Raw genomic sequence first — 16,618 nt, 5'->3', positions numbered from 1 at the left:
CACATTCAAAGTCACTTAAATCCCCTTTCTTCCCCATTCTAAAGCTCGGTTTCAAATTCAGCAAGTTATCTTCACCACGTCTAGATGCCTAAATGCATTGAGTTGCTGCCATGTGATTGGCTGATTAGCAATTTGTGTTACCAAGCAAATGAACAGGTGCACCTAATAAAGTGGCCGATGAGTGTATGTATAATATATATATGTATATATATATATATATATATATATATTATATATGTGTATATACACACACACATATACATACACACACATTTCTGTTAAGCCTGCACAATAATAGTAATGTAACAATAAATTTGCTTATGGTTATCTGACCCAACTTTGAGGTTTAGATAAAGGCGGATTCCATTACATTCTGCTGTAGAGTTTCTTCATACAACTTTCAATTTGTGGCCTAAAAACAGCCGTTAAAGTGGTTGTAAACCCTTAGATATACCCAGTGAAGTGACTGGCCTCAGGTGATAAATAGAGATTAAGCTAATCCTCCTAAATAGGCTGTACCTGTTTATTTGCAGTCTTCTCTACATCCATTCAAAGTCCACAATTTATAAAGCTTGTCTGAGCTTTCAGAAAATGGGGTGAAGAGCTGAAATTACACTCTGCAGAGCTCAGTGTGGAGAGCTCTGAGAGCTGATTGGGGGGAAAGGACACATCCCTTCTTTACACAGCACACAGGAACAGAGCTGAGGCTGTCCATCACAGGCTGTGTGCTGAAGACCCCTCCCCTGTCAGCTTTTTTCTCTAGGTGTCAGGAAAACTTGTCAGAAGTGACTCATGCAGATAACAGAGGTATGGGGCAGCAAACATAAGGACACTTAATGCTCTGGATTAAGACAAGTGCAAAATAAAGAAGGATAAGCTTTGTTCATATTTCATGTCTGAAATTTACAACCACTTTAAGGACCTAAAGCAGCAAAGCAGTCCACGCCCATCAAGCACTGTATTTTAGAGCATAGTGACCCACTTTTATCAGAGATGAAAGAAAAGTTGAATGAAAATAAATTGTTATGCAGGATGTTGCATCAGTCCAACAGAATTATTTAGCCTCCTGGCTAACAAACCTTTAAGGGCTCTGAGTCGTTCTCTGCCTAGACTCACTATGCAGTCCCTTTTTGCTTTCAGTCAAACAAAAATGCCCAAATGGCTATACAGGCTTCCAACTTGATACACCCCATATGACGGAACCCAGCCTCTGCTTCTCTCACCGCTTCTATGGTTCTCTTACTCGAAACTCTGTGCTAAATAGGCCTGCGCCCTGAGCTCTCGATAGAAGGCCACCTGACTCCCATGCTGAGACCTCCTGTCTCCAGAGTTGAGACCCCTGGCTGGAGCCTTGAGCTACTGAAATGGGCTTGAAGGCAGGCACAGCCCCTATTTTCCACTGTAGGTGGAGCTTGACCACAATGGCAATGCACATGGGAGAGGAAGGTATGAGAAACTGGTTTCTCTATGATTTCTTCAGTCACATGAGGCAGTACTCTGATCGGATGCTCACACTCATATGACCCTGGTGGCCATCTTGGGTCAGACAGATTCTATTTAACATTCTGACACCAGAAATTGGTGAGCTTTATGCAAGTGGCTATCTGTCAGGGAGAGTGCTGAGCGGTAGGGAAAGGTTTTGGGGGAGTAGGGAGAGAGCAAGGACTACGTCTACCGTCTCAGAAAGCTTCCCCTTTGGGTTGGACTGGCCAGGCTGCATTCTGCTCCTCGTGGCAGATGCTGTCGGCATCCAATCTTCAGTCCGCTGTCTCTCCACTGCACAGTTGTAAGTGGCTCCGGATGGGTGAGCTTTCCCACTGGGCTTGTTAGTTCTGGTTGAACTACTTTTACAAAACATTGTTTTGTTTGCAAATTGGGACTGCTTACTGCCCACCACACCATGCTATACCTACTCAACAGCCTAACTTATAATGGCTGTGCACACCTACACACACACAGCCTGCTGGTCTCTTGTGAGACCTGGCCACAGAAGGAAACACTTTGTCCCACCCAAATCTCTTTGAAGCTTTTGGACTTCGGCCCTTGATCTAGGATCATCAAACCTGGAGCACACTGACAAGCCAGTCTACTTCATTTAGAAACCACACTCCGGAGCCTCTCAACCTACACTCACAGAGTGGCAGGGCCTAGCACTGTCACAATATATATATATTGGTAAGGGTTTATTTAAACATTGGCTTCCTGGTGCACTGCATTATGGCAGCTTAACAAATGGGTTGGAAATTTACCAATATGTCATACTACATCATCATGCATCACAATGCACGGTAGTTCATTACCATGTGTTGTAATCTGCTGCAACACTTGAATGTTAGAGCTGCCTTGCTTTGTCTGGCCATGCCTCAAAATGATTGGCAGTGAAACACACTAATGCCCATAATATATGTTGGCAGTGGTGTATTTAGGTTTTGTGCTGCCCTAGGCAACACAATAATTGGCACCCCCCCCCCACAGAAAGAGCATGACATTGACCAAGAACACCCCTGCCCTCCACCCGAGCCTTCCACTACCACTGCCCCCCATACACCAGCTATCATCCCCATGGCGAGAGAGAGAAAGACACTCACCTTCACAGCTCCGGACATCCCCAGGAACGAGAGTCGGACTGTGCATACACCGTCATGAAACCCGCAGCATCTCTCGGAACCCACCAGGTCCCAATGCCACGTGTGTCCCTTCTTCCATCCCTTCTTCCAAGGGGCAATGCTGCCTCCCAGAAAAAATGCCGTCCTAGGCAAATGCCTTGTTTGCCTTGTGGTAAATACACCCTTGTACATTGGGATAACATGAAGCAGAAAAGTGTGTTTCGGCCCCTAATATTCCAGTATATTTTGAGATTGTGGAAGAAAATGCATAGGAAGCCTGTCAAAACTCCATGCATGTCCCTAGTGTCAAATAATCCCAGGACCCCAGCCCTCGAAGGCCATTGAGCTGATAAAGACTAAGCCATGGACTTTGCCAATGCAAGTAAACTTGAAGTCCATCTCCAAAATTCTGCTCTCGCACTTGATATGAAAACTCCAAATATGAAGAATGAAACAATTGAAAGCCAGTAGCATAAAAGGACATGAGCAGAATAGAATGTATCCCAAATGACTGGAGATGTAATCAAATTCCCACTGATACTGGAAATAGTTTTCTGCATAAAGAAACCTTCATTTTGTAATGAACCAAGCTGAGCGCTGGATGCACACACAATTATCTTCCTCATGTATCTCATACATCTGGATTCTCACGACTTTGCTTGGTGTACCTACAGGGAGCATTAATCTTTCACAAGTCTCCAGAGATCAGAGTCACACTTCCAGGACTCTCTGGCACTCAATTAGTCATGGAACTCTTCTGATCTCTTATCGATAATTTGCACTTATACATTCAGACATAGTCGAGGTAAATATATTTTCCCAGAGGTATTGATGGAGCATCTTTGGATATCAGCTTACACTAGCTCAGTCTTTCTATTTTACAATGCCACCTTATGTTTTATACTTAGATAACCTGCCATCCTCAGGATCTGTGTGTCATTTCAGTTCACGGTGGATGAGTGCCTTTTCATATGTGTGTGGAAGTGGCCACTTGGGGAGTTTGTAATTGGCTGAATACAGCATATTTAACTCCAATTCTATTTCACAGCAAGCGTTAGTGTTTTTCCATATCAAATCCATGGCAGAAACAGTCATTTTTAAAAGCTGAACTCCAGGAATTATCTTACTTTTTTTTTATTTCCATTAGTCCAGCTTGATCACATCTAATTCTTCATATCTCACATCTGGATGTTGGGGATGCAGAAATTCTCTGTTGTGGTCTGCTCAGACTTACTGCCTCTATATTGAGCACAAGGTTGCTCTTTAAACACCTCCGCCATACAGGACATCCTGTATTTTGTATTTTTTGTAATGATTACAAGGCATTCTTTGATTGGACAAGGTGGAGAGGAGGGGAAGATTATGTCACAATCACCACCTCTTTTAATCAAAAAGCACCTTGTATTCAATTAACTCCTTGGCGCCAATGGTATACAAATAGGCGGCCTCTTGGTGGCTGGGCCTTGAAACCGAGAGGCCGCATATTCACATACCTAATGTAAGCAAACATGTGCCAAGAGCATGCACACTGTCACTCCTGGCACATTTACTGGCACCTCACGGAAAGGTTCTGTTACTTGTGATCGGGAGCTTTCTGATCATGTGACCACTGTGGCAGCCAATCATGGCGGTCTCATGATTCTAAACCTCACCCTGCCTCCCAATGTCACACATTCCTTAAAGGGCTGGGAGGCGCTGGGGCCAAGGGGTTAAAAGAATACAAGACATTCTTTGAATGGAGGAGATGTTGAGTGAGTAGCCCCCTGTGTTGAATATGGAGGCAGATAAGCTACTGGAGCAGTACCCTGGAAGAGACAAGAGGTGACTGTATGTAGCACAGGCCACTACAGTGAATTTCAGCACCCCCAGCAGCCCACCAGATGTGAGATATGAAGAATTACATGTATCCAAGCTGGAATAATATAAGTTTAAAAAATAGATAATTCCAACAGTTCTTTTACAAAGGATTTTTATTGTAGAATAAGCAGAGATAAACAAGCATTTGGGAAACATATACATTGACCAACAAGCATGAGACATACCGGGCATTTGAGAAGTATGTCAGAACATATACTGGTAGAGGCATAAGCATAAACTGAACATTCAAGTGCTATGGAAGAGAAAACAGGGAAGGGAAGGGGGGAGAAAAAAAAGGGGGGGGGATAGTGAGCAAACATTTGGAGGTCAATAACAATGCAAACTCTAAAAGAAAATTTTGCTATATCAGCACATAGAATACAGGGGAGGCATGAAATGGGGCCTCTCCAGAGGTTAATATACATTCCAGGCATTGGGCTCTCAGTGGAGTCCAGATTGCCTAGGTAGTATTGCAGATGTAGCATTCAGAGCAATGAACACAATCGTTACAATTAGCATAAGGACAGGTTGGGCAGAAGAATAGAAAAAGACACTCAATGAGAAGACGAGGACAAAAAACAAAAAAAAAAAAAAAAACCCTTTATTTTAACCCTTTATTAGAGATGAGCGAATTATTCAAAAATTCGATTCGGCTGATTCGCCGAATTTGCGGAATAAATTCGATTCGATGCGAATTTATTCGCTGCAAATTTAACTTATTAAAAGGGTTTCTAGGCTTCAGAGAGCCTTTATATTAGTGCAGAACACTGTACCTTTAATTTAAATGCCCTTGGAGTCTGCTGGGGAAGAGAAATAATACTGTCAGTCAGTATGACATGCAGATGAGTGCCGTCGATCTTAGAATCACCGCACACTTCACTCATTTGGGCAGTCACGGGGCCAAAACCAGAGTGTGGAGCCACAGTGTGGCGGTGGAGGCAGCAGCAATGGGAGGCCATACAGCACCCTATGACAAAAATGGAAACCACCAGCAGTGTGAGGAGACCTGAAAGTGACACATGGCAGAGTGTGGCGACGGAGACAGCAGCAATGGGAGGCCGTACAGGGACCCATGACACACTCTGGACCTGGCAGCAGCATGAGGAGGCGGTACGGGGGCCCATGACACACTCTGGACCTGGCAGCAGCATGAGGAGGCGGTACAGGGGCCCATGACAGAGTGGCGAAGCGTAAGCAGCTTAAATTGAAGGCCATACAGAGGCCTATGTTAAAAAGTCCCCCCAGCAGCAGTGTGGGGAGACGACTATCAAGAGTCCAATGGCAGAGTGGCGGAGCAGAAGCAGCTTCAATTGAAGAAGAAGAGGATGAGGATGAAGAAGAAGAGGATGAGGATGAAGAAGAAGATGAGGATGAAGAAGAAGACGAATAAGAAGAAGAGGATGAGGATGAAGAAGAAGAAGAGGATGAGGAAGAAGAAGAGGATGAAGAAGAAGAAGAGGATGAGGATGAAGAAGAAGATGAGGATGAAGAAGAGGATGAGGATGAAGAAGAAGAAGAAGAAGAAGAGGATGAGGAAGAAGAAGAAGAGGATGAGGATGAAGAAGAAGAAGAAGAGGATGAGGATGAAGAAGAAGAAGAGGATGAGGAAGAAGAAGAAGAGGATGAGGATGAAGAAGAAGATGAAGAAGAAGAAGAAGAGGATGAGGATGAAGAAGAAGAAGATGAGGATGAAGAAGAAGAAGAAGAAGAGGATGAGGATGAAGAAGAAGAAGAGGATGAGGAAGAAGAAGAAGAGGATGAAGAAGAAGAAGAAGAATATGAGGATGAAGAAGAAGAAGAAGATGAGGATGAAGAAGAAGAAGAAGAAGAGGATGAGGATGAAGAAGAAGAGGAAGAGGATGAAGAAGAAGAGGATGAGGATGAGGATGAGGAAGAAGAAGAAGAGGATGAGGATGATGAAGAAGAAGAAGCGGAGGAGGAGGATGAAGAAGATGAGGATGAAGAAGAGGATGAGGATGAAGAAGAAGAAGAGGATGAGGATGAAGAAGAAGAAGAAGAAGAAGAAGAGGAGGATGAGGATGATGAAGAAGAAGAAGATGAGGATGAAGAAGAAGAAGAGGATGAGGATGAAGAAGAAGAAGAAGAAGAAGAAGAAGAGGATGAGGAAGAAGAGGATGAGGATGAAGAAGAAGAAGAAGAAGCAGAAGAAGAAGAGGATGAGGAAGAAGAAGATGAGAATGAAGAAGAAGAAGAAGAGGATGAGGATGAAGAAGAAGAAGAAGAAGAAGAGGATGAGGATGAAGAAGAAGAGGATGAAGAAGAAGAAGAAGAAGAAGAAGAAGAGGATGAAGAAGAAGAAGAAGAAGAAGAGGATGAGGATAAAGAAGAATAAGAAGAGGATGAAGAAGAAGAAGAAGAAGAAGAGGATGAGGATGAAGAAGAAGAGGATGCGGATGAAGAAGAGGATGAGGATGAAGAAGAAGAAGAAGAAGAAGAAGAGGATGAGGAAGAAGAAGAAGAGGATGAGGATGAAGAAGAAGAGGACGAGGATGAAGAAGAAGAGAATGAGGATGAAGAAGAGGATGAGGATGAAGAAGAAGAGGATGAGGATGAAGAAGAAGAAGAAGAAGAAGAAGAAGAGGATGAAGAAGAAGAAGAAGAAGAAGAGGATGAGGATGAAGAAGAAGAAGAAGAGGATGAGGATGAAGAAGAAGAAGTAGGATGAAAATAAGAAGAATTCCAGTACAGCAAAAAGTGTATCTGCAGAGAGCTCCGCTATTTCTGACAGTTCTCTGACAGTTCCTTCACATTTACAGCGGTTGAAACATTGTATCTATTTATTTCCGAATAAAAACATCTGTATCCTAAATGGAAACAAATAGATACAATGTTTCAACCGCTGTAAATGTGAAGGAACTGTCAGAGAACTGTCAGAAATAGCGGAGCTCTCTGCAGGGACACTTTTTGCTGGCTGTAGAAAGGATGAAAATCGGCCGATCGGGAAAATTCGATTCGCGCATCCGAAGTTTGCTAATTTTCGGATTCGGCGCAAATCGAATTTTTCCTAATATTCGAAACGAATTCCACTTCGCCAAGTTCGATTTGCTCATCTCTACCCTTTATAGCCTGAAGTTTTTGAAAAATATTTTTTTCACATCAAGTAGCCAAATGATAATCATGTAGTTTCCTGGGCTCATCTGCTATGGCCCGTAACTCCCAACTTGGCTGAATACCCCTCCCCATATACTAATATTGGAAAGCTTTTGTGTATGCTGGATGTTGTTTCCTGTCAGGGATCCATCTGTTTTTTTGTTCCTGTGTCAATGGCTGGGGCGTGAAAACCTTTCCAATTCAAACAAAAGCTAATTGGATCCATGTTTTTGTTAAGTGGCATGGTACATAGCACTTTTGTCTTGCAGCACTAGGGTCCATGGTACAAATCCCACCCAGGACACTGTCTGCATGGAGTTTAGATGTTCTCCCTGTCATTGCATGAGTTTCCGAAGAGTACTCCGGTTTCTTCCCATACTTCAAAGACTGGCTGGTAGGTTAATGTGCGTCTAAACTGGCTTTAGGAAGTGTATTTATGCCTGTGTGATAAGAACCCTAGATTGTAAGCTTCTGGAGGGTAGGGACTAGAGATGAGCGAATCGAACTTGGCGAAGTGGAATTAGTTTCGAATATTAGGAAAAATTCAATTCGCACCGAATCCGAAAATTAGCAAACTTCGGATGCACGAATCGAATTTTTCCCGATCGGCCGATTTTCATCCCTTCTACAGCCGGCAAAAAGTGTCCCTGCAGAGAGCTCCGCTATTTCTGACAGTTCTCTGACAGTTCCTTCACATTTACAGCGGTTGAAACATTGTATGTATTTGTTTCCATTTAGGATACAGATGTTTTTATTCGGAAACAAATAGATACAATGTTTCAACCGCTGTAAATGTGAAGGAACTGTCAGAGAACTGTCAGAAATAGCAGAGCTCTCTGCAGATACACTTTTTGCTGTACTGGAATTCTTCTTCTTTTCATTCTTCTTCTTCTTTTCATTCTTCTTCTTCTTCTTCTTCTTCTTTTCATTCTCCTTCTTCTTCTTCTTTTCATTCTTCTTCTTCTTCTTCTTTTCATTCTTCTTCTTCATTCTTCTTTTCATTCTTCTTCTTTTCATTCTTCTTCTTCTTTTCATTCTTCTTCTTCTTCTTTTCATTCTTCTTCTTTTCATTCTTCTTCTTCTTCTTTTCATTCTTCTTTTCATTCTTCTTTTCATTCTTCTTCTTCTTCTTTTCATTCTTCTTCTTCTCATTCTTCTTCTTTTCATTCTTCTTTTCATTCTTCTTCTTCTTCTTTTCATTCTTCTTCTTCTTCTTTTCATTCTTCTTCTTCTTCTTCTTTTCATTCTTCTTCTTCTTCTTATCATTCTTCTTTTCATTCTTCTTCTTCTTCTTTTCATTCTTCTTTTCATTCTTCTTTTCATTCTTCTTCTTCTTCTTTTCATTCCTCTTTTCATTCTTCTTTTCATTCTTTCTTCTTCTTCTTTTCATTCTTCTTCTTCTTTTCATTCTTCTTCTTCTTTTCATTCTTCTTCTCATTCTTCTTCTTCTTCTTTTCATTCTTCTTCTTCTTCTTTTCATTCTTCTTTTCATTCTTCTTCTTCTTCTTTTCATTCTTCTTCTTCTTCTTTTCATTCTTCTTCTTTTCATTCTTCTTTTCATTCTTCTTCTTTTCATTCTTCTTCTTCTTCTTTTCATTCTTCTTTTCATTCTTCTTCTTTTCATTCTTCTTTTCATTCTTCTTTTCATTCTTCTTCTTCTTCTTTTCATTCTTGTTCTTCTTCTTTTCATTCTTCTTTTCATTCTTCTTCTTCTTCTTTTCATTCTTCTTTTCATTCTTCTTCTTTTCATTCTTCTTTTCATTCTTCTTCTTCTTCTTCGGATGCACGAATCAAATTTTTCCCGATCGGCCGATTTTCATCCCTTCTACAGCCGGCAAAAAGTGTCCCTGCAGAGAGCTCCGCTATTTCAGACAGTTCTCTGACAGTTCCTTCACATTTACAGCGGTTGAAACATTGTATCTATTTGTTTCCATTTAGGATACAGATGTTTTTATTCGGAAACAAAGTACTGGAATTCTTCTTCTTTTCATTCTTCTTCTTCTTTTCATTCTTCTTCTTCTTTTCATTCTTCTTCTTCTTCTTCTTTTCATTCTTCTTCTTCATTCTTCTTTTCATTCTTCTTCTTCTTTTCATTCTTCTTCTTCTTCTTTTCATTCTTCTTCTTCTTTTCATTCTTCTTCTTCTTCTTTTCATTCTTTTTCTTCTTCTTCTTTTCATTCTTCTTTTCATTCTTCTTCTTCTTTTCATTCTTCTTCTTCTTTTCATTCTTCTTCTTCTTTTCATTCTTCTTTTCATTCTTCTTCTTCTTCTTTTCATTCTTCTTTTCATTCTTCTTCTTCTTCTTTTCATTCTTCTTCTTCTTTTCATTCTTCTTTTCATTCTTCTTCTTCTTTTCATTCTTCTTTTCATTCTTCTTTTCATTCTTCTTCTTCTTCTTTTCATTCCTCTTTTCATTCTTCTTTTCATTCTTCTTTTCATTCTTCTTTTCATTCTTTCTTCTTCTTCTTTTCATTCTTTTTCTTCTTCTTTTCATTCTTCTTCTTCTTTTCATTCTTCTTTTCATTCTTCTTCTTCTTCTTTTCATTCTTCTTCTTCTTCTTTTCATTCTTCTTTTCATTCTTCTTTTCATTCTTCTTCTTCTTTTCATTCTTCTTCTTCTTTTCATTCTTCTTTTCATTCTTCTTCTTCTTCTTCTTTTCATTCTTCTTCTTCTTCTTTTCATTCTTCTTCTTTTCATTCTTCTTTTCATTCTTCTTCTTTTCATTCTTCTTTTCATTCTTCTTCTTCTTCTTTTCATTCTTCTTTTCATTCTTCTTTTCATTCTTCTTCTTCTTCTTTTCATTCTTCTTCTTCTTTTCATTCTTCTTTTCATTCTTCTTCTTCTTCTTTTCATTCTTCTTCTTCTTCTTTTCATTCTTCTTTTCATTCTTCTTCTTCTTCTTTTCATTCTTCTTTTCATTCTTCTTCTTCTTCTTCCTCTTCTTCGTCGTGAGTGAAGTGTGCGGTGATTCTAAGATCGACGGCACTCATCTGCATGTCATACTGACTGACAGTATTATTTCTCTTCCCCAGCAGACTCCAAGGGCATTTAAATTAAAGGTACAGTGTTCTGCACTAATATAAAGGCTCTCTGAAGCCTAGAAACCCTTTTAATAAGTTAAATTCGCAGCGAATAAATTCGCATCGAATCGAATTTATTCCGCAAATTCGGCGAATCAGCCGAATCGAATTTTTGAATAATTCGCTCATCTCTAGTAGGGACTGCTGTGAATGTAGCATATATGCAAAGCTCTGTGTAAATAGTTGGTGTGTAACCTGTAACAAATAAATAATAAAATGTAATAATGAATCCAATTTATATCAGGTATGCAATGGCAGCAAAATATTTATTTCAGTACATTTCCTTTAGTTCTCATGCACACTGGATATTTTTACAGCGGCTGTTTTTGGCTTTGACGTTTTTTCTACAGCTAGTAAACCCCCCAGCATGTTATCCTATGTGTCCATGTATACATAGACTGTAATCATAGTTCTTTGGCTGGAAAAAAAACCCAGGACTATTTTTTGGGGAGTAAAAAAAGTCCAAAAAAGGTTTGTGGTGTTTTGCCACATTTTTCAACGTTAGAGAGTTTTTACAGCTAAAAAAAAACTCATCTAGAAATCCACTAGGCCTGGGTTTTTTTCCAGCCAAAGAACGTTGATTACAGTCTATGTATAAAAAACGCTAAAAATGTTGCTAAACGCTAACTCTAAAAAAAAGCTGAAAAACTCCTGTTTTTAACGTGACTTTACACAGCTAATGTTTCCAGCGTTCTCAAAACATCCAATGTGCATGAGGACTTAGGGTTAGCGTCAGTGGTTGGGCAATAAAGCCGAATTCTAGGTAGAGCTAGGTTTGCATTTTTACATTGGTCCAGCTTGGACCGGTGTAACTATTCATGGAAGCTGGAAATCACTGTAGTAGACACCGCTACTACAATGATTTCTACTGGCTCCGGGTCCCTTTGCAAGTGGCTCCCCAGCTGCTAAGGCTGGCCATACACTATGCAATTTTCTGCCCAATTTCCTTTACATTTACCTTCAATTAAGTAGTGCAAGAGCCTGCCTAACTGGATACAATTGAAAGTGTTGTTAGGTTTGAACTCCTATTATATGGTTTTTGGTAAATCTAAACCAAAAATCTCAAGAGAATTGTATAATGTATGGCCAGCCTTAGTGAACACAGGATGTCCATTGCTTGGCATGGGCACCATCTAGGAGAACAGTTTGCAATTACTCTATTAATTACTCATTTACTAACTGGACAAGGTAGAATGTGTGGCATCAGCACTCCCACCTTGTCCAATCAGAGAATGCTTTGCATTCATTGAGAGAGTGCAAAGTCCTCTTCTGGGCTCTCCCGGTTCCTCCTCTCTGCGAGTGCCCCCATAGCAAGCCGCTTGCAATAGGAGCACTTGTACAGGCTCAATCCCGAGCCTGGCAATTTTTGGCTGTGCTGTGCATTTCGTTTTCTTCTTTTTTTTTTGGCTTTCCCTCCTTTATGCAGAACAAGCTGTCCTGCAGATGTAGCCGTTACAGAGATGAGACAAACCATTTACCACTGACAGGGGTGCTTACAGTGATCAGCTTTTCATTATTTATCTAAAACCTTTACCCCAAAAGGAAAAAAAAAACTATTGCTGTAACTGATATTAAAGTGTGAGTTGGAATTTGGCTTCACTCTTTAGGGCCAGTTCACACTATATGCATTTCAGTTGCTTTTTTTTCTGCATCCAAAACACAGAGGAAGTAGGTTAAATGGTTGTCAATGTCATAGTTCACATCAGTGCTTGCAGTTCCAGTGCGTTCCGGTTGCAGAAAAAAAGTAGAACAGGCTGCATTTTTCCTACTCAGAACTGTACTGGAATGTGGTAAAACGCATCAAGAATGCAGCAAAATGCAACAAAAATGCCCTGGAACACACATGTCCCTATTTAAGAAAAAGATAGGGGAAAAAATGCTGCGGAACGCACCAAAAACGCGCATGCAGAAACGCATCCAGAATGCATCTGGAACCAGCCCTTATTGTACCTAAATCTAGTGCATCTAACACTCCCTCCCCCATAGACTGACAATGTTGCTGTACAAAGGTGCCCCCTGTGCTCCTTCATCCAGAGTGGGGGCTCTGTAATACAGGAGATATGTTACTAGCCAGATCACCAGGTGAAAACAGAGGGGGGGGGGAAGGCAAAGTGTTCTGTATAGGGTAAAGGTCAGGAAGAAGCATGTGCTCACTGAAAACCATGAGCCAGAATTTACCAGTATTATGTCAGCACAACGGCCAAGTGGTTAGAACTTCTGCCTGGCAGCACTAAGGTCATTGGCTTGAATCCCAACCATGGTGTTATCTGCCTAGAGTTTGCATGTTCTCCCTTTACCAGTGTGAGTTTCTTCACATGCTCAAAAGACATTCTAGTAGGTTAATTGTTCCTAGTATGTGTATGAATGTGAGTTAGGCTAGCTTCACACCTATGCAGTTTGCGTTTGATCCATTTCTGCAGTGCGTTTTGCGTTTTACACATGTGTTTTTGACACTTTTTTTTGTTCTTGTTGCTAGGTAGATTAAAAAGCAAAATGCAGCAAAAACGCACTTCATGCTTTTCTGCAGCATCTCTATTGAAGTCTATAGAACCAAAAACACAGCGTTTTGCGTTTTAAAAAAGTCCCTGACCCTTTGCAAAAAATGCACCGGGTGAAAATGCGGAGATGTGAACGTGTCCCATAGGAAATAATGTTAAATGGACTGTAGTGTGTTTCTGCAAAACACAAAACGCTGCGGAAAACGCTTGGGTGTGAACCTAGACATGTGTCTAAAGCTCCCTTTCCTCTGAAGCCCGATCCACATTTGGATTGTGCTTCAGAGACAACTGACAGATGGTGAGGCGGCAATGTGATGCCTCCTTACTACCTGTTTTAACCCCATTTTTCAGATAATCGCACCACAGCTCTGTCATTGCACACAGTTGCAGGGTGTTGGCAGCGATTCCCCATTTGCTTGACTGTGTAGCGTTTGGCAGGCTTGCTGTATGCCAGTCATTACGTCTCAGGTGAACTTTGATGTAGGATCTAAGCGAAGCATTTCAGTCGCAGTATGTAAACATCCCTGTCATCTGTCTATTGCAGCTTTTGGGGGGGGCATCATAAATGCAGCTCAACCACACGTTTTTTATGCCCTCCAAATGCAAGTCTAATCAAAGCCTTAGGGACCTTAGATTGTAAGCTCCTTGAGGGCAGGGACTGCTGTGAGATTACAGTGTATAATCGCTGTGTACAATTGTTGGTGCTATATATGTACCTGTAATAATAGAACCCCTAATATGCCATTCAAGTACCATGCATGTGCCGCTGTCATCTGTGGCAAGCTCTGGTGCTCCAGCAGTTCATTTCCATCAATTATATCCATCCCCATCAATGTCTGCAAAGAAAAAAAAAATCTGCCTTTCTATGGCAAGCCTCAGTGACAGTCACAGCAATCATCTGCATTAGCCATTATTTATTACAGCCATGCTGTAATAAAGTCATCTAAGTTAACAGAAGAGGCGGTAGGTGTAATATCTTCCATTGGAATTGATGTCTGCTTGTATCTGGGTGGTCTCAGCCGAAGAAAAGTCTGAGCAGGATGGAAAAGAAGACTGTGGGGGAGATTTACTAAGGCTGACCATACATTATACAATTTTCTTTAGGAAATTGCTGTAGATATACCAAAAAGCATATAATATGAGGTCAAACCTAAACAACACTTTCAATTGTATTCAATTAAGCAGGTCCTTGCACTACATAGTTGAAGGTAAATCTAAAGGAAATTGGGCAGAAATTGTACAGAAAATTGTATAGTGTATGCCAGCTTTAGGCTGGCCATACATTATACAATTTTCTTGAGATTTTTGGTTTAGATTCACCAAAAACCATATAATATGAGGTCAAAACTAACAACACTTTCAATTGTATCCAATTAGGCAGGCTCTTGCACTACATAGTTGAAGCAAAATCTAAAGGAAATTGGGCAGGAATTGAACAGAAAATTGTATAGTGTATGGGCAGCCTTAGACTATTGAGGTTCCTCCCAACACGCAGCAAACTTTGCCTAGGCTGATATTAGTCAGCAGTACATAGAGACAAACATCCACAGTCTCTAGAGGCAATTCAAATTGGGCAGAAATTGAACAGAAAATTGTATGTGTATGGCCAGTCTTAGGCTAGGTTCACACCTATGCAGGTTACATTTGAGCCGTTTCTGCATTGCGTTTTGAGTTCCGTTTTTGCACCTGCATTTTTGGCTTGGTTTGCCTATTTGGTTTTTTTTCCATTTTTTAAATTTTATTTTTCTTGTTGTTAGGCAGATGCAAAACGCAGCAAAAACGCAATACATGCTTTTCTGCAGCATTTCCATTAAAGTCTATAGAACCAAAAATGCTACTTTTTGCTTTCAAAAAAGTCCCTGACCCTTTCCAAAAAAACGCACTGGGTGAAAACACACAGGTGTGAACATCTCCCAAAGAAAATCATGTTAAATGTACTGTACTGCGGTTCCGCAAAACGCTTAGGTGTGAACCCAGGGTGAATCTGGAGCACTCAGAATCTGGTGTAGCTGTGCATGGTAGCCAATCGGCTTCTAACTTCAGCTTGTTCAATTAAGCGTTGCTATTAAAACCTGGAAGCTGATTGGTTTCTGTGCAGATTTTGCACTCTCCAGTCTTAGTAAATAACCCCTGCGTGTTGGCTGTAGCCCATCCATGACAATGTGGAGCACAGAGGGTTAATCCCATGATTATGGAGGGTTAGGCTGCGAAGCGCTGGAATTAGCGATGGGCAGAAAGCAACGTGCTGCTGTGTGTAAGTTGTGGAGGATTTCTTCTGTTACAAACTGGGAGTTGTGAAGCAGATGCTCCAGCAAATGAAAGCCTAAGCTGCGAGTAATGATGTCAAGGCACGGGGATGGTGGTCCACCTCAGCTCCTCAAGACGACTCACTCCTAACACAATCACACGGTGGGAAGCATGAATTGCGCAGCCACAGCACATTTCCATTCAGTCAGCCCGGTCCTTTCCACAGGCAGGAAAAGGCTGCTTCCTCTCCTGTATCCATCAGTGCAAGGCTCGCACACACTCTAAGGAAGCCATCTAATCAGCGCTAAAGTTTGATCCAGGAATGCCTTGTCTATTTCAAGGATGATAACGGCAGAGTGGGAGTCAGAGGGACTACAAACCGTGGGGATAGTGATGATTATTTGTGCTTCTCTAAAGCTTTTACATTTGTTGGGACTCATCGACTTCTCCGAAGGTAAACTTAACACTTCTTCTCTTTTTCATTGCTGGGGATCCTAGAACACTTTGAATTGCCTCTAGAGACTGTGGGTGTTCGTCTCTATGTACTGCTGACTAATATCAGCCTAGGCAAAGTTTGCTGTGTGTTGGGAGGAACCTCAATAGTCTAAGGCTGCCCATACACTATACAATTCCTGCCCAATTTCCTTTAGATTTACCTTCAACTATGTAGTGCAAGAGCCTGCCTAATTGGATACAATTGAAAGTGTTATTTTTGACCCCATATTATATGGTTTTTAGAAAATCTAAACCAAAAATCTCAAGAAAATTGTATAATGTATGGCCAGCCTAAAGCTGGCATACACTACAATTTTCTGTACAATTCCTGCCCAATTTCCTTTAGATTTACCTTCAACTATGTAGTGCAAGGGACTGCTTAATTGGATACAATTGAAACTGTTATTTATGTTTGATCTCATCTTATATGCTTTTTGATAAATCTAAAACAATTTTCTAAAGAAAATGGTATAATGTATGGCTAGCCTAAGGCTGCCCATACATTATACAATTTTACTTTAGATTTCCCAAAACCATATACTATGAGGTCAAACCTAAACACCTTTAGTTTGTATGCAATCAGGCAGGCCCTTGAACTACATAGTTGAAGGTAGATCTATAGGAAATTGAACGAGAAAATTGTATAATCTATGGTCAGCTTAAGTTATAACAGAAGCATAGACTATGGGTAGTGCAATCAGCATGTACTGAACACCTAGCCAC

The 16,618-nt window shown here is 40.7% G+C and overlaps 1 protein-coding gene across 5 annotated transcripts in view; it reads left to right on the top strand.

Moving 5' to 3' along the window:
• The window catches only part of KCNIP4 (potassium voltage-gated channel interacting protein 4), an 892,326-nt gene that overhangs the window by 568,921 nt on the left and 306,787 nt on the right, over positions 1-16,618 (top strand). Inside the window, exon 1 of one of the 5 annotated variants that reach the window (XM_089677481.1) lies at positions 15,326-15,854. The exons of the other annotated variants lie outside the window; for them this stretch is intronic. Coding sequence (XP_089533607.1) covers positions 15,743-15,854 — 112 coding nt within the window. The 5' untranslated portion in view covers positions 15,326-15,742. Of the gene's footprint in view, positions 1-15,325; positions 15,855-16,618 lie in introns of those variants that run through there. 5 annotated transcript variants of the gene reach the window in all.

The sequence above is a fragment of the Staurois parvus genome, unplaced genomic scaffold (assembly GCF_062004578.1).
Source record: "Staurois parvus isolate SC_StPar_1 unplaced genomic scaffold, SC_StPar_1.0 ptg000186l, whole genome shotgun sequence".
NCBI classification, from domain to species: Eukaryota; Metazoa; Chordata; class Amphibia; order Anura; family Ranidae; genus Staurois; species Staurois parvus.
This window is presented reverse-complemented; position numbering and strand designations above follow the sequence as displayed.